The sequence below is a fragment of the Seriola dumerili genome, unplaced genomic scaffold (assembly GCF_002260705.1).
Source record: "Seriola dumerili isolate Sdu_G_001 unplaced genomic scaffold, Sdu_1.0 BDQW01000109.1, whole genome shotgun sequence".
Lineage (NCBI taxonomy): Eukaryota > Metazoa > Chordata > Actinopteri > Carangiformes > Carangidae > Seriola > Seriola dumerili.
The window spans coordinates 2,237,423-2,257,865 of NW_019174364.1; the positions used below are offsets into that span (position 1 = coordinate 2,237,423).

At 39.6% G+C, this 20,443-nt stretch overlaps 3 protein-coding genes across 5 annotated transcripts; 1 reads left to right on the forward strand and 2 right to left on the reverse strand.

Annotated features, from left to right (window-relative positions):
• Positions 1-108: 108 nt before the first annotated feature.
• hemk1 (HemK methyltransferase family member 1) lies at positions 109-5,601 on the forward strand. Of its 2 annotated transcripts, none has more exons than XM_022746860.1 (11): positions 109-388; positions 1,516-1,689; positions 1,792-1,883; positions 2,105-2,198; positions 2,297-2,434; positions 2,911-2,975; positions 3,138-3,187; positions 3,276-3,381; positions 4,255-4,350; positions 4,636-4,746; positions 5,012-5,601. In XM_022746860.1, the coding sequence occupies exons 1-11, from the start codon at positions 326-328 to the stop codon at positions 5,073-5,075; spliced, it is 1,053 nt and encodes a 350-aa protein (XP_022602581.1). In that variant the 5' UTR covers positions 109-325; the 3' UTR covers positions 5,076-5,601. The 2 variants fall into 2 exon arrangements, with proteins under 2 accessions (XP_022602581.1, XP_022602582.1); XM_022746861.1 differs by having other exon boundaries at positions 3,348-3,381.
• Positions 5,602-5,750: 149 nt separating this feature from the next.
• cish (cytokine inducible SH2 containing protein) lies at positions 5,751-8,208 on the reverse strand. Its single transcript, XM_022746862.1, has 3 exons — positions 7,619-8,208; positions 6,878-7,041; positions 5,751-6,677 (listed from the first exon to the last, which is right to left on the reverse strand). The coding sequence occupies exons 1-3, from the start codon at positions 7,636-7,638 to the stop codon at positions 6,181-6,183; spliced, it is 681 nt and encodes a 226-aa protein (XP_022602583.1). The 5' UTR covers positions 7,639-8,208; the 3' UTR covers positions 5,751-6,180.
• A 3,755-nt stretch (positions 8,209-11,963) lies between these two features.
• On the reverse strand, positions 11,964-20,105 carry twf2 (twinfilin actin binding protein 2). 2 transcript variants are annotated; one of them, XM_022746705.1, is made up of 9 exons: positions 19,664-20,105; positions 15,969-16,147; positions 14,917-15,012; positions 14,718-14,822; positions 14,556-14,570; positions 14,204-14,329; positions 13,926-14,076; positions 13,305-13,426; positions 11,964-12,714 (listed from the first exon to the last, which is right to left on the reverse strand). In XM_022746705.1, the coding sequence occupies exons 1-9, from the start codon at positions 19,758-19,760 to the stop codon at positions 12,547-12,549; spliced, it is 1,059 nt and encodes a 352-aa protein (XP_022602426.1). In that variant the 5' UTR covers positions 19,761-20,105; the 3' UTR covers positions 11,964-12,546. The 2 variants fall into 2 exon arrangements, with proteins under 2 accessions (XP_022602426.1, XP_022602427.1); XM_022746706.1 differs by lacking the exon at positions 14,556-14,570.
• Between the last annotated feature and the right edge of the window lie 338 nt (positions 20,106-20,443).

Below are 20,443 nucleotides of genomic sequence, written 5' to 3' on the forward strand. Positions count from 1 at the left end.
TTTAGTGAATGTCCTTATGTATATTCCACCACTGTTTAATACTCTCGACAGTACTTAAAGGCAACACTGTTCACCAGAGTCAGTGCTGCGCAGTCTGCGCCGCATGTGGAGACGTTTCGTATCGCATAGCTGCGCCATGTGTAGGAAAAACTAATAACCTCATCAACCAGCGTGTCGTCAGACTAAAATGTTTAATTTCATGTAGGTCGATAAGTAATCTAGAAAGTGTACATACAGGACGACAGAATACTTAAAGGATACATCGAGTACAACGAGCACTTTCCTGTAAAACAATGGGAAGACAGGTTGTCTGTTTACTTTAACCATGTGGACAAGGTCAGTGAGTGCAGGTTACAGATGCTTTGGGTGCAGGAGTGTTGGACCAAAGGTAACTAACTAACTGGTCAAATTGATTTGTCTGTTGTTTTCATAGAGTCATGAATGCTGACTGCTCTGAGCACAATCGAGCTAAACTGGCTGTTGTTGCTCCTGACATACATAATATGGGGAGAGCATGAAAATTAAGAACAAATGGATTATTGATAAGCGAAAAAAAATAACCGTCAATACTGAACTTTGTCCCAGTTCATTCTTTGCAGCAGACAACTGAACTACAAGCCAGTCTACATATAAGCACAGTGATGCTTTACTTATATTTATTGTTGATGTGCATTTATATTTGAGTGGATTGAAGATCTTTGTTATCAAGTAATCTATAGTGCAGGTTGTGTTACTGAATATGGGCCTGGCAGTCCAGAACAGTCTCTAAGAGGAACACACACACACACACACACACACACACACACACACACACACACACACACACACACACACACACACACACAGGCACACACACTAGATCAAATAATCACAAATAATCACACTAATATACCCTGAAGGTATATTCTGATAGGTACTGTATATCTGAAGTGTGTTTGAAATAAGTATGATCCCCCTCTTAATATTGTGGGGGTTTAAAAATTCACCTGCAAGGCTGCAACTAACTCTTATTTTCATTTATGACTGATCTGTAAATCATATTTTATTAATTGATTGCTTATGTCATTTTTGGTATGGGAAAAATGACAACTGTTATCACAAATATCTGGTGGGCTCAGTTGAAAAAAAGGCTTAAAATATTATAAAAAGGATCTGTGTTTTCCTGTCAGTGGCAGAACATTCATTTTCATACGGTACATTACACTGAGGACAGAGTTTTAGAAACACCCCTGGAGAACATTAGATTGTGTATATCTACTAATCTCATGTAACCCAGACTACTCCAGTCTGCAAAGGAAGCGATGAGACATGTATCTTGAGTGTATGTGATTCGGTGGTGTCTGAGGTTTGATCTGAAATCGAGTTTTCACATTGGACTCCACAGCTTTACTTAAATGGCGAGAGAACGAGCCAGTCTGGGAATTTTAACAAGGGCTTGTGAAACCGCTGCTGGAATGCACAGAGGGTTCTGATTTGTGGTTATTCAGAAACTCTCTTAAATGAAATGCTTTTTAGGGAATCTGGGGCTCCCATGCAGTACGTGCATGCAGCGCTCCTGTCCTACCTGCAGGCAGGATCACAGCACTTCAGGCCATGGACTTATGGAGGAGATACTTTGAGGAGAGAGGTGTGACAGAGCCTGACCATTCAAGCCGTCACATTATTGCTCATTTGCTCGGGGCTAAAACTGTGAGTTGAAATTTGCTGAGGTCATTCTACATTGCCTGACGTAATGTCTGAATAACTGCAACAGCATCTCCTAATGTTCTTACAAACCGTTTCTTTATCCAGATAGAAAGTCTTGAACACGGCAAGTTGACAGAGTTTCTCAGCCGAGAAAAAACAGAGCAGATGTGGAAGCTGTGCACTAGACGTCTCTCCAGGTATAAAGCTTCTATATATATAGATTATAGATGTACATATATAATTAATTCAAACCACCCATAAAACTGTGTGACATTTGTATGTCTCCTCTATGTTGCACTGAGCTCCATGTGGAACTTTGTTTCCCTGTATGTCAAGCATATGTGTGGAAATGACTATTAACCTGAAATTGAAAGCCTGAAAAAACCTGAATACTCATAAATGTATGTGTTTCTTGTAGAATGCCTGTGCAATACGTGATTGAGGAGTGGGACTTCAGAGATTTGACACTGAAGATGAGACCTCCAGTGTTCATACCAAGACCTGAAACAGAGGTTGGAGAAAAAAAAAGACGTATGTTCAGTGCACATTGAAATCCCATTGATCACTCGCACATTACTAGAGCAGTGTTCTCTCTGTGCGTTTGGTGCAGGTGTTGGTCGAGCTCGTGCTCACTGATCTGGAGATGAAGCCTGGGACTGGAGTGGGTGCAGACACTCGGCATACGTCTTTAGAAGTGGGATGCGGCTCTGGTGCTATTTCTCTCAGTCTGCTGAAGAGTTTGCCTCAGGTGAGGTCTTTGTTTATTGTACGGAGTATTTGGATCAGTGGTCAGTTTTTTTAATCTTCCTGAATACACTGACTTTCTTTGAGTCATTTTTAGACTTCATTGTTTTTATAACTTGAAATGGCCTTGTGTTGATTTTTTCAATTTAAAGTGATAAATTGCTTAATCGAAGAAATAAAATCAGTAGGCTAATTGGTAGTGACAAAAAAATCATTAGTTAGAGATGTAGAGTAGATACACATGGCTAAGTAAAATGGCTTTGTAGTAGAATACACTACACTCTCCTCCCGTAACGTTAACTATGTCTGCTTATTTTTCTGTCTCCACTGTTAACAGATCGTTAAATCCTGAACATGTCTTAACTTTCTCATGTAGACAAACACGAAAACAGGCAAACAGATTTTTTTTTTCCTGTGAGGTAGTTGTATCCAACAGTAAGCAGCAGTTTTTAATTGCTGTGTTTGTTTCTTTTTCACCAGCTTACAGCCATTGCCTTGGATCAAAGCCAGGATGCGGTGGATTTAACAAGGGAGAATGCGTTAAGGTAATTGTACTTAAGCACTTAAAAAAACAAACCCTAAATGTCCTTATTGATTTACTTTTGTTGTGGTTAAGGACTTACAATGACTGCTTTTTTTTCTTCTTTTTTAAAAATTGGGGCGTATGCAGTAATGCGTGAAATCCGATTTGCGTTTTTTCTCTGCAGGTTGGGGCTTCAGGACAGATTACTCATTTATCATATAGATGTCATGAAAGGTAAGTGAAAGCAGTGTATTGCATTATTAAATAACACATCTAAATACATATACACGCTTATAAACAGTTTTGATTTGTGTTTTGTCAGATGTGGAAAGTGTGTTGAGCCTCTGTAGCCCTGTTTCAGCTTTGGTCAGTAATCCACCGTACTTGTTCTCAGAGGATATGGCGTCGTTGGAACCAGAAATATTTAGGTGGTTAAAACACACACACAGCCTCTCTCAATTAAGATTTTATTTACCCTCCCCATGGTTAACATTTATAGGCAGTGTAATCACTGAATAAATTGTTATAACGCATTATAATAAACTATAATACAATTTGAAAGTGTTCACTAATGGATTTGTCAACAATTACAACCTCCAGGTGAGGCTGCTGCTCTCGATTTTTTTTTTTTTTTCTTTTCTCAATTTATCATTTGGTCGATAAAATGCTGGCAAACAGTGGAAAATGCCCAATATAATTTCCCACAATCCTTACTGGTCCGGCCTACAGTTCAATATAGATATTCAGATTACCATCATACAAAACAAAAAAAGCAGTGAATCCTCATATTTGAGAAGCTGTAACCAGCAATTGTTTTACATTTTTGCTTGAAAAATTACTAAAATGATCAATTGATTATCTAAATTGTTAATTTTAAAGTGATCAACTAATCAATTATTTGAATAATTGTTTCAGCCACACATCCAATGAAGTATCCATAACTGGTGTATAAACATTTAAGGAATGATTGATAACACATGTAGTGTAACATAGTTGTTATACATTTCATAATGATGTATCACTGCACACATGAACAAATCCTTACAGTATGGTGTAAAGAATTTATTAAGGGGTTATACTTATCGTTTAAATATGTACTGTTATTGACAAAAAATGTAATTGTACTTACCAAATTTGATGTTTGTTTCAGCGTAACCAAAGTCAAACCTTTGAAAATGCATAAAATGTATTAAATAAATTTTTCATTAGATGTCCTTTAAATTTTTTTTTTTTGGAAATATGTAACATCAAGTGGATGTGCAGTATTTAAGTGACATGTGGATGCTGTCTGCTGCTCCCAGGTTTGAAGACCACTCTGCTTTAGATGGAGGTGAAGATGGCCTAAAAGTGATCAAACAGATTTTGACTCTGGCAACAAAGATTCTGTCAGATCATGGGTATGGAGCCCCTCTGCCCGACACACACACACACACATACACATACACACACACACCTGGGTTTAATTCCTAACGGCGGCAGCAGCTTGTCACAAGAACAGCATGTTCTGAAAAACACACGTATCGTGTTGCCTCTTTAATGAGTTAAGCTTTTTAAAAGACTTCCAGTGAATACAGGTCCAGACATGTGCCACTGCTCTCATCTCAAGGTTACATCTCATAGTCCCGTCTTGTTGGTAATTAAATTTTAATCCATTTTGTGTTCTTTTCCCGGTGAATGAACAGTCGTCTTTACTTAGAGGTGGACCCCAGACACCCCCCGCTCATTCGGCGGTGGGTGGAGGCGAATGTGGAAAAGCTGCATTATGTGGAGACACGGCACGACATCACCGGCAGGTCTGTCCAGAAAACCTCTCAGCCTTTACGTCTGTCACCTGAGCATCATCAAAACATTTTGTCAGCATTTAACCTGCTGTTATTTCATGCTAAAGTTGAATTCATGTTGATCTTTTAGGTCCATTAGTGTCTATTAGATTTAAAGTAAAAGGCTGCAATGATAAAATCTTCCAAATGTAAGCTCAGTGCACCCTTGCTTTGTGCTTCTTTCACATCGCAAGTCCAAACTCAGCATCTGTGACACTGACTTGTTTTTGTTTCTTAGGCCCCGATTCTGCATCCTTCAGAAAAGAGAAGTCAAACAAGGACCTGAACTGGATCTGGATTGAGAAACTGAGATCCTATTACGCTGGCTTTAGCCCAGGTTGCCACAGCCTCAGCTCCCCTACCCCCACTGAGCCACCGAGCACGCGCCTGCACGGATTTGATCATTTAAAATTCACAGTTTGCAGAGGCTTAAACCACTTTTTATGTCACTGTTGCACTTTCAGTCTGGTAACATTTGTGATCACATCGTGTGCCACAATAAAAAATGTGTGCGAGATGGCACAAAAGCAGGCTCAAAGCTGAAGGTAATTACCGAGGCTTTTCTTAGAACCCTCCCTCTCAGAATCGCACCCTCCTCCCAGGAAGCATTCAGTAGTTCTGTGAATCTGCTGATGAACGGTCCTCCCCTTTGCTTGGCCACTCGCTGACTCAGATGCAGGCTGTATGCATTGTTGAGCAAAAACACACGCACAATGTGGCTTTTACTTCCTCACACAATCAGTGTGTCTCACACACTTAAAGCTCAAAGGCCACAAAGTCTTTGTGTTTCAAAGGTGATCGAAGGCAAAAATATTTCCTAACAAGTGTCACATGAGCAGTCATCATGTGGTGGTTAATAATGGTGATGATGACAGTATCTCTCTTTATCTCTCTTTACCCTTTTTACTGGGATTTAAAGCAGGACAGTAGAAAAGGATATAAAGGACAGCAAGTTAGACTCAAATTGTTTTTTTTAATAGAAAAATGTACACATGTAAAAGGTAGAAAAAATGTTTTACTGAGAAAAATAAAATGGCTTAAAATTATGTTTCAGTGGAATCAATGTACTTCTTGGAAACAGTATGCACATCCAAAACTGATGAGGATAAAGTAGATATGGACAATTTCCACATCCGTCATAAAATAAGTGTAGATTACAGTACGGAGTTTTCTCACAAGTCGTCTCTTTCTGGGATGCCTCACCACCCAGTCCATAACAAATTAAGTCTGAAACCAGACACGTCAGCAATAACTGAGTTTGTACATGTTTCGTCAGTAAAAACATGACCCTGTGTCCAGTTTTTTGGGACTGGCCTCCAACTGCTGGAGCAGCAATGTCATTTACAGACATAAAGGACCTGTTTGATGTTTTTTTGTCTTTTGTCTGTAATGAACTTGAGGGACCACTCATACCTTGAAGGGATAGTCCTGTATGTAACGCAGCAGAGGCCTCGGGAGTGGTAGCTGGTCTGGGCAGTCTGAGTGTCTGTTGATGACGAGGCGTGTGAGGTGCTGTAAGGAGGGGAGGCCCTGGGGCTTGTACACAGCCCGCTTCAGTTTTAATACCACAGACGGCTCCTGAATTGTCTGCTGAGAGGGCTTTGAAGGAGACTCCACCTCCACCTTCCCCTCCTCGGCTTTCCTCTCTGGTCCCATGTAGTGCTGCACCAGGCAGGGCACACTGGGGAAGGATGACAGGCTGGGCCGGGCCGGGGAGCTGGAGTCGAGCAAAAACTGGGCGCCGCTGTACTGGATCCGTATACTGGTGGGACCACGGGCAGTCCTCACCGAGAGGGTCAGCATGTACATGGGGTGGCTGCTGTCCCGTACCAGAAAGGCTCCTTCAGATGCCTCTTGAAGTGCAGCGTGGGCCTGAGCTGCAGTTATAGCTCCCCAGTACCATCCTACACACACAGATTCCTAAATATTAGTCACTTTGGACATGCATTGCAGCCCTGTATGTTGCTTGATGTTTATTTCACAGTAACTAAACTCTTACAGCAGAAAATAATACCAATCTGTGCCTGGAGTGGCTTGTGGATTTTCAAGAATCTTATTGGTGATGTTCACTGGCTTTAAATGTGAAACACATTTCATACTGTACCTGAATTTTCTAGATAACAGAAGTTGGTGGCAATCGCCTTCAGGTCTTTTGCGGGGTCCCATATTGGAGGGGTGGTTTGAAGGCAAGGGGTTGGAGGTACAGTTCCCGCCCGCATGCCCCGTGGGGCTTCAGTGGAAAGAGCACCGGGCAGAAGAGCTGGTGGACTAGAAATAAAATGGAAGATACGGTTCAAATGGTATAAAATAAAACACACCTGCAGCTAAATAATCATGGCAGGCTTTATCCCTCCATGTCCATGCATGAATCTGTCCTATATTCTTTGTAGTTCAGTGATTATTGCTAAATAATAACGAGAAGATGTTCACTAAGATCAGTTCACTGTTGAACTTGACAACCACAAAATGTGACTATTTAGTCTTATTTATGATTATATAATCGCATTTTTATTTAATTCTGATTTGGTGACGGTCTTTTTTTCTGCTTGTCTGTTATAGCTGCCAATCTTAGCCAGGACACAATATTTTTAAATCTAAGTCAGGCTTTCCTGCTTAAATAAGCTGTTGATATAATTAAGTTTGTTTTTGTAATTAGTGTAACAGACCTTTCCCTTTTGCGTTGCAGTTATGAATGAGTTATGAATACATTTATAATTTACACTCTTTGAAAATAACTGAACACTAATTAAGAGCACACTAGTTTCACAAATAGATTTGTTTTTTGTTTTTAACAAAAACAACTGAGGAGAAAGAAAAGCCAAGAGACAAAGAAAAGCCAACTCACCCTGGTACACAAAGAATCATACTATTTGTTGAATCCTTTGGGCTAAAATCCAGTTGTTGCTACTTCTTCAAAAAATGATGAAAACATATAGAGTTTAAGCTAAAAAAAACACCTCCACATATAATACGCTTTAACATGGGTTTGATAAGTAGACCTATAGGCGATAAAAAAACACGCGAAGAGCTCCGTGTACCCACACAGGGTCTGGTCCTGTAGTTTATATAACAGCACTGAATATATCACGAATAGTAAAACACTGGAAAACAGAATTAATTTAAAACCTGAACGAAAAATCTCTGTAGCAGCGGTTTGGAGTGTGTTGTCACCAGAGCAGGATCCAAATGTGTGAAGGACAGAGTGTAAAGGCTTGGCTTTTAAAATTTACCGTTTCCTAGAAGTCTATTCTGAGAACTCTTCTCAGCACCGGCGGCTCTGACGTCACACCGGCCGCACCAACTCCCACTCCGCTTCAACTGCCGCTGGTTGTTTGCTTTGCGACAAGCTAACTGTGCGGCTATTAGCAGTGTCTTTGGAGGGAAGGCGGCTTGTTTTTACTGTTAATTCTCGTTATAATCGTACCGAGCCTCGTCATTGTGTATTTTTTCATTTCGTGAAACGTTTTGTCACCCATCTCTTTCCCCCTGTTTCACCCGGCGGCTCCTGCCTTCGCTGAACCGGCGCTCGCTCCCTGGAATCGCGCGGCAGCTTCTCCCTATCCGCTTTCCAGGAATAATTGCAGGGTTTGACTCCGCCCCGCCGGGCGGCCCTGACAGAGCCTTCATTCTGGGAATTCACCGCCTCGACATTAAAGATAATAGGAATGCGCACAGGCTATTTCCAGTAATATAGATTTCCCTCGATCCTGCTGGTGGAAAAACACGGCGAGAGGTTTTCTCGGAGGTTTGTTGGAGTAATTACGCTCGAGAAAACAAGTTGTTGTTGTTGTGACAATAAACTAAAAAGGGGTTAACCTCACTGTTAGGCCATAGAAAATGTCACTGTACTTACAGTTTGTTTTACTTTCGTCTCAACCCCGTCTGTAATATTAAATTATGTTTGATCTGTTGAGATACGTCCCGCTTTCTCACCAGCTCTCCCTCCTGCATGTAGGTATTCATATCTTAATATTAGCGACTACAATCAGGCCAGATATAAGCTGCTGTACATCCTGATCACAGTGAAAGTTTTCAAGCTATTTCTCCCAACAACAGTCTGAGCAATCTCTCTCTCTCTCTCTCTCTCTCTCTCTCTCTCTCTCTCTCACACACACACACATGTGGTAGACTGGAAACAAAGCAACACATGAAGCTATGCTGTATCGTAATCCACGAGAGCCTGCTGATCCCAAATACCTGAATCTTTGCTTTTTCCAAGAAATCCTGAATTGAGCTTTTTTTTTCTTTCTGAGAAGTCTTGTGGACTTTATCTATTCCTGCTGAATGCTGTTGAACAAATATGTTTTTTTAGTTCATGAAGAAGAAGAGAACACCACAATTATTTTTGTGACCTTTTATTTTATTCGTAATTATGTAACCAGAAGTCCTGAGATACACAGTCAGTTTACAACAATCACATGTAGCAAATTAAAACAGGATCTGATAGCCATGGACAAAACCATAACCATGTCTGTTTAAAGACATTACATTTTTCAATGTGGCATTTGAATGCCTGATGCAATGGCAGCATTTCCAAATGAAGGTTGTCCTGAAATTTATTGAATTCCTGGGGTGCATGATATGAAAAGGCAGTTTTGTGAAGTTCAGCAGAGAGATAATAAAATGTTGTCCATCTGGATGATCTAGTTTGGTAACTGGAGAGCCTTTTATGAGGTAAGCAGAAAGTTTGCCAAGAATTTGAAAATGAAAAGGTACAAACTGTATGAACCTCCACAGCGCCTCATTCACACTGAGGTTTATTTTTGTGTACTGGAGCATAATTTTTATGTTTGAGTGATTATTTTTGAGAAGAACATTACTCCCATGACAAAATGCTCCAATACAAGAAGACCTAAAACATCAAACGTTGTTGCATCTGTGGAGTATCTATATGTTTATGGACTGAGGCTGCAACTAATGATTATTTTCCATTACTGATTTTACATATCTTTATTGAATGATTAATTATTTGTCTATAGAAAGTCATAAAATAGATGATGAAAAGCAGCTGATATGCACATTCAAATAGCAGGAATCATTATTTTCTTTAAAAACTTACTGAAATATTTACTCAGCTGCCAAAATAGTTGAAGATTTATTATGTCAATCAACTAATTGACCAAATGACTAGAGCTTGGACTTTGGGAACTACAATTGTGAAATGCATTTCCCACATGTACTTGCATGAAGAAACACAGGTGGGCTCCCTTTGATGACAAATGTCAAGTATATAAAACAGGAAAAGCATGTTATTATTGTTTCTGTAACAACAAGATATCATTATAACTTGATTACAAAATCTAGTAATTAACCACCAATCAACAACTTTTGCTGGTATACAGTCTTTTTCACATATGAAAATACCTGCGCAATTGCTGGCCATGTGTTTGCTGTGTGTCAGTTCCACACTACATACTAATATACCTTACCATTTTAAGAACATTACGAGTCTGCCTATCATGGCTAATTGGAGCAGCACAGGCAAGCAGCCAAATGCAGACTCAAAGGTAGGCATGTTAAGGGAAGATAGTTAAATAGTGAAAAATAGGCAAGCAACAGGATAAAACACGCTAGCAGTAGGAACACAGAGGAACCACAAGGGGACATAAGCAGGTGAGCCAACAAAGAAATGGATGGCAAGGTTAAAAAGCGGCTTGGGTGATGTGGGAACTGGGTTCAGGTGTGTGAGTTAGGAGGGAAACATAGTGATAGATGTGGAGCAGGTGAGCAAGTGGAAAAAAAAGTCTGTGTACATCTGGCAAGTGGGTGAAGACTGGCAGGGAGGGATAACATGGAGACAAAGGGAAGTGAGTGAGGGTTGATAACAGAAGGCCAAGGGGAACTAGGAAGCAGACTGTGACACTGCCAGCAAACATCAATCTAACTGCAACTTTGGAGCGCCGCTGCTTGTTAAATATTCTCAGAAAGATGTAATATTTTATCTTTTGTTTTCCAAGATGTTCCTGAAGTTATCTCACCACATCTGTGCAAAAATGGAATAATTTCCATAATTCACTGGGTCGCAGGACAACGGTATCTGTCAGCACTGCACTCCTCAAATCAACACCCCACTGCACCGCATATCTGCAGGCTGATATCCTGAATATACTTAACTCGTCCTGTGTGAACACACTACATTCTCAGAACTTACTAAGAATCAGTAAGTGGAATGATGTTTGGGACACAATGAATAACCGCTGTGCTCTTCCAACATGGAGAAAAAAAAGGGCTTTTCCTGAAGGTTCTGAGAAAAACTTTCACTGCCTGGAATCAGCAACATAAATTCATTCATTGTGTGTTAGAGAGAAAACTTATTCTTCAGCAGAGCTTTGATCACAGGGAACTGGCCTGGGACTGTTTTATTACAGAATTTCAACTAACTGATTAGTTGATTTAATTGACAAAATATGTGAAATGGTTTCTCCGTTTCTCAGTTTTCTTATCCTTTTGCAGGTTAATGTAGAAAGTAATCTAAGGTTAGGGATATTAAAAACTGAAGTATATTTGTGAATATTTGGATGCAGGGCACAATGTAACAATATTTATTAGCCATAGTAGCATACTAGATACTAGGGGATAACAGTGATGGCCAGTCAGTATGTCAGGCGCTCCACCACTTCTGGACCAATCTGAAATATCTCAACAGCTATTGGATGGATTGGTATTAAATTTCTTACAGACATTCAAGGTCCTAAGAGAATGAATCCTCCTAACATTGGTGGTCCAGGGGCTCTGCATTAAAAGTGCAGATATCAGTTATGGAAATCAATCTTGTAACCAAGAATCTTAATTTGTGGTTTGATGACGCAGCCATGCTTGCAGATTTGTACTGTATACTCGGCTCTGTATACACAGAGCAGAACTGCAGCTGAATTGATTTTCATAGAGTTGAATCAACATAGTGCAGTCTTTCAAACACTGCAACCAGCCCTGCACTTCCCTGCCGTGACAAGAGGGCGACTGGAGTAGATGCCTGAACGTACAGCTGTTGGTCCAATTTAAAACCACTCAGAGATCAGAGATTTAACTATCCTGCGTTTATCTCAACTCAACAGGCCACCAACAACATTAAATCCATCCTGACCATGTAGAATATTTACAGTTATGTAACAGAGAGAAATTCCATTCATTAAACATTGCATGCTGGATAAAAAGACACAAATCTGTACTGAGAAGGCCTAATACCACAGTATAAACAAGACTTTATTTAGAATTTCCATTCATATTGTATTTTTCTTACAAACATTATTGATACAAAACGTATACTGGAGGTTAGACATGAGAAACATCTGACTGTGCATTTACAATTCAGTACATGTCTATTATATTGTAAACTGCAGATCTTTTTTTAATAACTATGGAAGATCCAGACAGATGAGCATCATAATAACAAGGCCATCTGTCTGACTCTTTTCCAAATGGAGAGAGTCATCAAAAAAACATGAATGATTTTTGTTGTTGTTGTTGTTGTTGTTGTTGTTGTTGTTATACTTGTAATGTTTTCTTAGATACTTGTTTATTACTATTTATTTGTCATTGTCTGAGGATGGTTGTGACATAAGAAACAGAAACACATAGAGAGACAGATATTTTTTCAGCACACTCCCATCAAAAACATATTTGTTATATATCACAACTGTTTCAGTACACAAACGGCAGAGGGAATCCATTAATGTGCTCACTTGTCTGTGCCTGACGAGGTGTTAGTGGGTCTGGGGAAATGGGGGAGGGCTGGAACTGCAGGCATGACCATAGGAGAATGTTTGTCCGCCTCTAGCTGGGCTGGACGGTCTCTCCTGTCCCCTTAATGAGGCGCTTGTGTCCCCTTTTTCCTGCTGGGCCACGGGGCTTAGCGAAGGCCTGTTTGTGGGCATGCTGCTTGGGATGGACCTCGTCATACAGAAAATCCTCTGTCAGTTCATCTCCATTGTCAATCTCCAACTGCATAGAGATGCAAAAAAACAAAACAAAAAAAATGAAAATAAGTGTGCCGGTGTTAAAAATGTAGTGTGCAGAATTTGGGCTATGCCATGAAGTCCATTAGAGACCGTTGAACATAAATAAGTAAAAAGATTTTGTAAGTTGGTCATGAGAGGTCATGAGTCTAAGTCCCCCCAATGCACCCTCATATTTTATGATTTATGATTTAGATTTTGCAAACTTCACATGAAATTGAACTGTTAAGTTAACAGTTCAATTTCATTTTCTTTGAATTCAATCTTCCAACATGAACGCCTGAATGCTGTTTCACAGCATCTTTACACTGTTAAGAATACAGTTGTGGTGGCAGAAAAAAGTAGTAGTTTAAATACACTGAGTCTGAAATACTGGAATCAGCCTGTAACTTACCCACCACATGTAAGGTTTTAATTGTGGGTTGAAACAAAAAAAAAAGAAAAAGAAAAAATAATTTCCTAGAAAAAAAATTCAGAGAACACATAACCTCAGTGTCCTCAGTCGGAGCTATAACCCTGTACAAAACTGTGTCATCCAATTTTCTGTCTCTTTCCTTCCATCTATCCATTTGTTACCTTTTTAGCAATTTCCAAATGGTAATCTTTCTCCACTTCCTCCAGTAGTCGACTCTTGCAGCTGGAATATAGCATTCGTTCTTTGATGCTACAGCTGTACCCTGGCATGGAGTATATGAACACTGTAGACGGAAAGAGAAGATTTCTAGAATGATAAGCAAATATTTATATTTCTGATTCATATTTCTTATGTAGATCAGAGGTTCAAAACCTGTGTACGAAACTCAAATAGAGATCCCAAGATGATACAAGCAGTAAAAAAGGAAAAAATAATTCTGTTATTTGAAATTATATTTTTTTTCTGACTTGTCTCTGAATTTATCTTTTTTTCAAGTGAAATACTGGATACTTTCACCTCTTCAGGTCTTTACAAATTCTTCAAATGAAACAATGAGATAAGGAAAATCAATATTTGGTTGAACTGCTCACAGCTCCTGTTCACAATAAGGCCATTTTCCGTGATGACAAATCACACACAAGTCACAAGTAACTACATGCGTAATTTTATTGGGTCTTAAGCCAAAACAGTTGGGAACTACTGATGTAGTTGAAAAGGGATGTAATAATACTATCCATCATTGTCTCTCAATGTGAGCAGTCCAGGTGTACAGATGTACATACCGACAGATTCCAGGTAGTCTCCTTCGTGGGAGTGTTTGTAAAGGAAGAAGTGGTATCTGGGAGTGTCTTTGGGAACTCTGCGGGGCAAATCTCGGGTTTCTGTCGGGTTGGAGTGGACCAGCTCGATTATCTCCTTCTCTACATCCAACCTCTGAAACACAATGAATAAATGCACAGTAGAAATCTAGTACGTCAACAGTCCTGACACCAGACTGCTCTCGATAGACCAGTGCCTCTGTTGTTTTTTTGAGTAACCTTAGTCTCATATGAAGGCTCACCAGTTGTATGTAGTTGATGCATTTTTGGGCAAGTTGCTGAAGGGCTCTTTTGGCTGTCTCCTGCAGAGGGAAAGCAAGGCCCTGAAGTGTCTGATGCTTACACTCCACACTGATCTCTGTCTTCACCTGCAGGGGGCAGCAAGCAAATACACAGATTTCGACTGTCACTTCGAGCCTCTAAAGGAAGATCCAGAAAGTGTTTGATGGGATAATATGGATTTATGTTTCTATACTGTTGTGTTTTTCATTTTTATTACAACCAATAGATCAAGGTTCTCTCTGTTTCTTTCCCTATTAACATCAAATTTGGATTCATATTAAATACACAAATGTGTATTATGTATCAACATACCTGTTTAACCCGGCCCTGAAAAAGCAATCACAATAAAAAGTTACATTTAAAATAGAGGAAGTATATTTTAGACAGAAGCAAAAAAAAAAAAAAAAGATTCAGCTCATATACAAAGCTATGTGCAATGATGACAGCACAGCTGAGGGTATGTTGACCTCTCACCTCTGTGATTTTGATCCTCTGGAGCTCCTGCTCAGCTAATGTGAGCGGGGCAGGACCTGAGCAGGATGACACATGACGCTGGTAGCCCAGCAAGCAGACATCCTCCTAGTGTTGCAAGCAAAACAAGAGGGCCTTTAAAAATGCGTCATCAAAGTGAAAATAGACAGAAGAGAATAGACTGAATTTTAATAGTTCTGACCTCAGCTGTGCCAAACATCTCATACTTCACATGGCCACCACCAAACTCTTTCTTCACTGTGGCACGGGTGGCAGCGTACAACATCTTTTGTTTCACCTGCAACCATCAGAAGAAAAATGTATTTGTACATTTGTTGTTGTAAACTTTGTACATATAAGATTTTCAAGAAAGGAAAGAAATTTCTTCAAATTCTACAGTCGAAACTGATGGTGTCTTTAGACAACAAACGTTTGACAGAAAGCCTCCGTTACAAACCAGAGATGTGGAGTTTGTTCCTTACAGTCTGAGGCAGGGAGAGTGTAATGACTCACAGTATCAAGTTCCATTATGGGAAATGTGGGATCATTGTGTCTAACCATTAGAGACATTCTGATTGTTTTTTTATGCTTTTTGACCATTGTGATTTCTATGTACTTGGTTGTAGTTGGTTTTTAGGTAAGTTTTTAATTTAGCAGTAATTATCTAATTCAATTTTGTACTTCTTGCTGTTTTGATTGTTTTAGTTGGGCTTACAATGTTCTTTCAATTTTCATCCAATTTTGATTATCATAATTAATTAATCATTTGGCTCTGCATTTTGCTATGGTTTTGCATCTCTTTGATTCAGCCTCAAATTTGGATTTTTTTTTATTTATCATTTCTTTTTAGTTTTGCTTTTGGTTAATTGTAATGTACTATTTCTGCTTACAACTGGAAGAGCTCTGTACAATTTTGTTTACAATCAGAAGAGCTCACTGATGTTTTATATGGACCCTGAGAGGTGGTTTACCCAGTCCATGTTTACATACATACATATGGTACTGATGCTGTTAGTGTTAGTATTTTACTTGATGAAGGTCTGAGGACCGAAATGATGTTAATAAGATGAGCTTTTGGTTATTCCAAAGAATAATCACGGGAAAGCACCTACATCTTTATTGTGTCCTCTCCTGTTTCAAACTACTGACTCCCCCAATTTTGGTTACTTATGTGTGAATAATGTGTAAATTTGATGAATTCACCGATCAACAGCAATATGTGTATGTATATGAAGGATACATGGTATGTCTTACTGGAGACTGGTCAGGAGACCATGATATGAAGATCCATTCATAGCCCTGTGCATTCTGGGAGTCAAGGCGGTACAGGACGTAGCAGGGCTCCTGCTCGTCCAGGAGAGGAAGCAGGAAGTGATCATAATCCTGGTCCCAGCTCTTCTCCGGCTCTCTGTAGGCCCCTAGCACCAGCTGCTCTGAAAATCAGACCACTACTTGTCACATACCTTAGCCTCCTTCATATATGGAGCACATACAGTGAGACTCAGTTGACACTACAGACTACAATCACATGCAGTATTGATTAATATGTAGGAGGATTGTTATTATTGCAATGTAATTATAAGAAGCAGATGTATGTAAGTTTCTACAGACAGAAAGTGTAGGTTGAAGCTTTGGCTCATTGTCCCAACCCTATTTTGTAAATTACATAACCTCATCTGACATCCTTAAGCTTTCATATTTAACATTTTTGTATATATGTTTCAACATTTCAAATCTAAGTGTTCTTCACATTTCTAGTTATTTACTAAAACTACAACTTTCATAAATTCGCTCCTTTAACCAAAATACAATGATTTTTCTTTTACATGAGTTCTGACCTTTTGCTTCTTAAATATTCCTATCAAATTACACTCATTTTAAAAAAGACCTGGACACTTTAAAGTATTATTATTTTTACCTTATATGTGAGCAGTAACATTTTAAGATCTATCATCCATCCATTCACTGCTTATCCTTTTGAGAATCCTTTTGGGCCAATCCCAGCTGACACTGGGCGAGAGGCGGGGTAACACCCTGGACATGTCGCCACTTTATCACATGGCTGACGCATAGAGACAAACAACCACTCACACTCACATTCTCACCTGCAGACAATTTAGAGTCATTTTAAGATCAAAGTCTTTAAATTTTTCATATATTTCTATTTGTAAGTACAGCATATACAGAGGCCAGGCTGATATATCAGTCAGTCCTGTCTAATTGTAGATACATCTATATTGTGTACATGTTGACTGATAAGTATTACTTAATTATTACTGTATAGAAATGCCAAACTAGGAACAGTGTCTCCATGACATAAATTTCATCAAAGAGCAATGAAGTCAATTTTTCAACAATAAAATTGGTCTATAAAATGCTAGAGCTACTCACAGTCTCCTAAAGCCTGAGGTGACTTCTTCAAATGTCTTGTTTTGTTCATCCAAGACCACAGAACCTAAAGACTGTCTGTTTATAATGTTATAAAACAGAGGAAGTTTGTCATTTTTGCTTAATTATCAGAATAGTTGTAGATTCATTTCCTGTAAGTCGCCTAATCGGTTAATTATTTCAACTTTATATTCAACCACCATCACGGTCTCATTGCCGACTTCTTCCTGTGTAAAGTCACTTAGCTGAAGTCTACACTGAGGGTCTCGCTGTTTCTCAATGTGCCCACCACCAAGTAAAAAGTATTTCGAGATTCATTTCTGACTGACTTGACAGCACTTGGTTAACTCTCTCAAAAGAGCTGATGACATAATGAAAACCTTAATAACTTAATTAAATGCAGAAAACATATGCATGAACCCAAAGTCTGATGTCCTTGTGGGGTGCAGGGGGATTTCCTGACTGTCTCTTGGGGCATGTTGCTATTCTGAGCTGCAACACATTCCTGCTTTGGCCACACATACTTTCCATCAGCCATTCTCTCTTAGTCCCTATCTTTATAGGTCTATGTCACTATCAAATTATGTAAATGACTCACTTTAGGTGTTATCTGCTGTCTTTGTTTTCCTTAAAAGTTAAAAACAGAGCTGTGAAATCTTTAGACATCAACCATCAGGAGACAGTTGATAGGAAACCAAGTGGCATACTGAGCCAGTGGTGATGAAATTGACTGGAATGATCTTGTTTCTCTCTTGACATTGGAGCAAACATGAGTGTCACCGGGCAGCAGCGCGCAACCATGTCAAGTCACATGTTGCTCCAAATAGCCAAGTGACGCCTCAGAGAGATCAAAGTGCTTCAGTAAGGAAGCAAAACAGAGCCGACAACCTTTTGCTGTGAAACAGTGTCTCTCTCTCTGTCACCATGCCGGTCTCTGCAGACATCAAGACTCCAAATATCAGACCAAATATTTAAAATAATAGGCACAGTCCACAAATATAGCTGCAAAAAGTCCCAGAATGCATCTGTCATGAATCACATTACACCGTGGCGTGATCAGATGCCAAAACAAGATGTAAACACATCAGTCCACATTCATAATCAGCCACCTAGAAACCTATTGCCTCACTGACCATTTTTTACATATGCTACTCAGCTGACACACTGAACGCCTGTTTTCACACAGCTGAACAACAGCTGCTGCAATCGTCTCTTCCTAGAAGTTAGTCAAATAGTCTGTGGCAGTGGTTTAACAACCTGTTTTCTGGCTTGTGTCCATTAAACACTCAGCTAAATCTACTTGTAACCTGTCGATACAAGCTGTGTATCTCTTGAGGTGAGTGGTTCAGCTGAAGACAGGCCCAGTTTGGGCCTCTCATGTATTATGCATTGGAGTCACAGAGCTAAGCATCTGTTTTTCTGGTTAAATGAAGACCCACAAATCTTTGAAAAACCCAGAAAGTCCTTAAACAACATTTCTAAAAGTTTCCCAAAACGTTTAAAGGCTCTTCCAACAATGTGGATGAAAATGTGTATCTGTTTACAGCATGACACATAACATATCTGACCTGTTTCTCAAGTTGTTTCTTAATCCAGACAAGGCTGGAAATAACATGCCCTTGCACAATGGCTTGTTACAACCACATATATGCTGTCTATACTTATTTCACATTGTAATATCTAATTTTCTTCCAAACAAAATCAGGTTTTTTCTTATTTTGTGTGTGTGTGTATGGCCTACATAACAATGTGTCATCTTTTGCTGGTTAGAAGAGTGAAGTTTTGGAGGGCTGAAGAGGTAAAAGTGAATTATTTTACATAAAACAGTAAAGACTAGAGAAAAATCTGAACAATAAAGAAAAACGCTGTGTAGCTGAATTTTGCTCTTTAATATTTCCTGGCCCAATAATAAACTCATGACTGCACTGGCCTATAGTTTCAGAACAAAGAGTTCCCAGTTTGGACGACTGTTTTGGCAACTTAATGGGCCACATCACAACTTTTACAGTCATGTATTAGATCATGTAGATTATACAGATTATATTACAGAGCAGTGGTTTACAACCTGTTTTTTTTTTTCATTCCGTTGGTTGAACTCTTTACAGCTCATGTAGGACACATGTAGACATTTAGAACTATGACTAAAGAAAGAAAGCCAGATAATCAGCAACTTTCCTGATCATGGATCCGTCGTTTCTGTCCTTTTCCTAGCAAAAATACCAAATAATCCCACGTTTCAGCTTCTTTTATTATCATTGTAAAGTGGGTTTTGGATGGTTTTCTGACATTTCATGGCGTTATTGTAAGGGGCCACAAGCCAAAAACATTCTGAGCCACTTTTATAGAGGTTGGATCCTTGTTTGAATAACATGAGAGTGATTTGTTGAGTTATTTTGTAATGTAATAAACTTTGGAGCTCAGTTTTAAAGCAATTCATCTACTGTGCTATAAATTAAACTAACAGATATTAAGTACTTTAAAACCCACTGTCACACACAAAACTACATCATGGATGATTTATATTCTACATCCAATCCCACTCACACTGCCGGGTCACTCACCGTCTTGGATGCGCACCTTGATGAGGCGCACTGCTCCACCTCTTGCTCTGGCCAGGAACTCCCTCAGCTCTGGCGTCACCACTAGTGCGAGAAACATGGCGGGTCAGCAGTCTCTTCCTCCTGCCAGGCGCTGCAGCAGGGGTGTTGAGAGACAGAGAAGAAGCAGCAGACAAGACTGGAGATCCACAGCACCAGGCCCAAATATTCAGTCCAGCCAAGAGGCACTGAAGTCCAACCAAAAGAGCCTGTTGTAAAAATGTCCTTCACCTCAGATGATGTGACAAAGTACTGTTCTGACTGCTGAAGTAGAGGGTCGCTGAGTGTGTCTCGTCTCGATGAGAGAGTGTGACAGTGTGAGAAGGGACATCGCTCAAGTAACTAGGACAGTATCATGTGCACACAGAGAGGGAACCTGATCACCTCTCTCCTAAATTTAGCTCCCACTGACTGACTGTCCAGACCTAGGTACTGATCTGTGAAACCCCCACCACACACCAGGACCAACAGTTGAGGAGTGTGACCCAGCAAACCTAGTTAACAACTTCTGAGCCAAGAACAACTTTAGTCTGATGTATTGCTCCAGAACAAGCCACACTGGTAGATCAGCACTTGTTAGATCTGAATGCAAATCACTGAATTGTTTCATCATCAATAACAAAATTCAGTGGATTTTACTCTTCTTCTGATTTGGATTTTACCATGTATTGTTGTGTAGATGAATTACAAAGTGATTTAGGCTGAAATGGCAGCAAAAAGCAGCAGTTTCATTGTATTTAGAAT

Coding starts and splice junctions, on each gene's coding strand:
- hemk1 (XM_022746860.1), top strand. CDS start 326: ATGTGGACAAGGTCAGTGAGTGCAGGTTACAGATGCTTTGGGTGCAGG. Junction 1,884..2,104: donor TGCACTAGACGTCTCTCCAG/GTATAAAGCTTC, acceptor TGTTTCTTGTAG/AATGCCTGTGCAATACGTGA. Junction 4,747..5,011: donor CGGCACGACATCACCGGCAG/GTCTGTCCAGAA, acceptor TTTGTTTCTTAG/GCCCCGATTCTGCATCCTTC.
- cish (XM_022746862.1), bottom strand. CDS start 7,638: ATGATTCTTTGTGTACCAGG. Junction 7,042..7,618: donor ATGATTCTTTGTGTACCAGG/GTGAGTTGGCTT, acceptor TTTTATTTCTAG/TCCACCAGCTCTTCTGCCCG. Junction 6,678..6,877: donor CTGTTATCTAGAAAATTCAG/GTACAGTATGAA, acceptor CTGTGTGTGTAG/GATGGTACTGGGGAGCTATA.
- twf2 (XM_022746705.1), bottom strand. CDS start 19,760: ATGTTTCTCGCACTAGTGGTGACGCCAGAGCTGAGGGAGTTCCTGGCC. Junction 16,148..19,663: donor CAAGGTGCGCATCCAAGACG/GTGAGTGACCCG, acceptor TCTGATTTTCAG/AGCAGCTGGTGCTAGGGGCC. Junction 12,715..13,304: donor ATTTGGAAATTGCTAAAAAG/GTAACAAATGGA, acceptor ATCTCTATGCAG/TTGGAGATTGACAATGGAGA.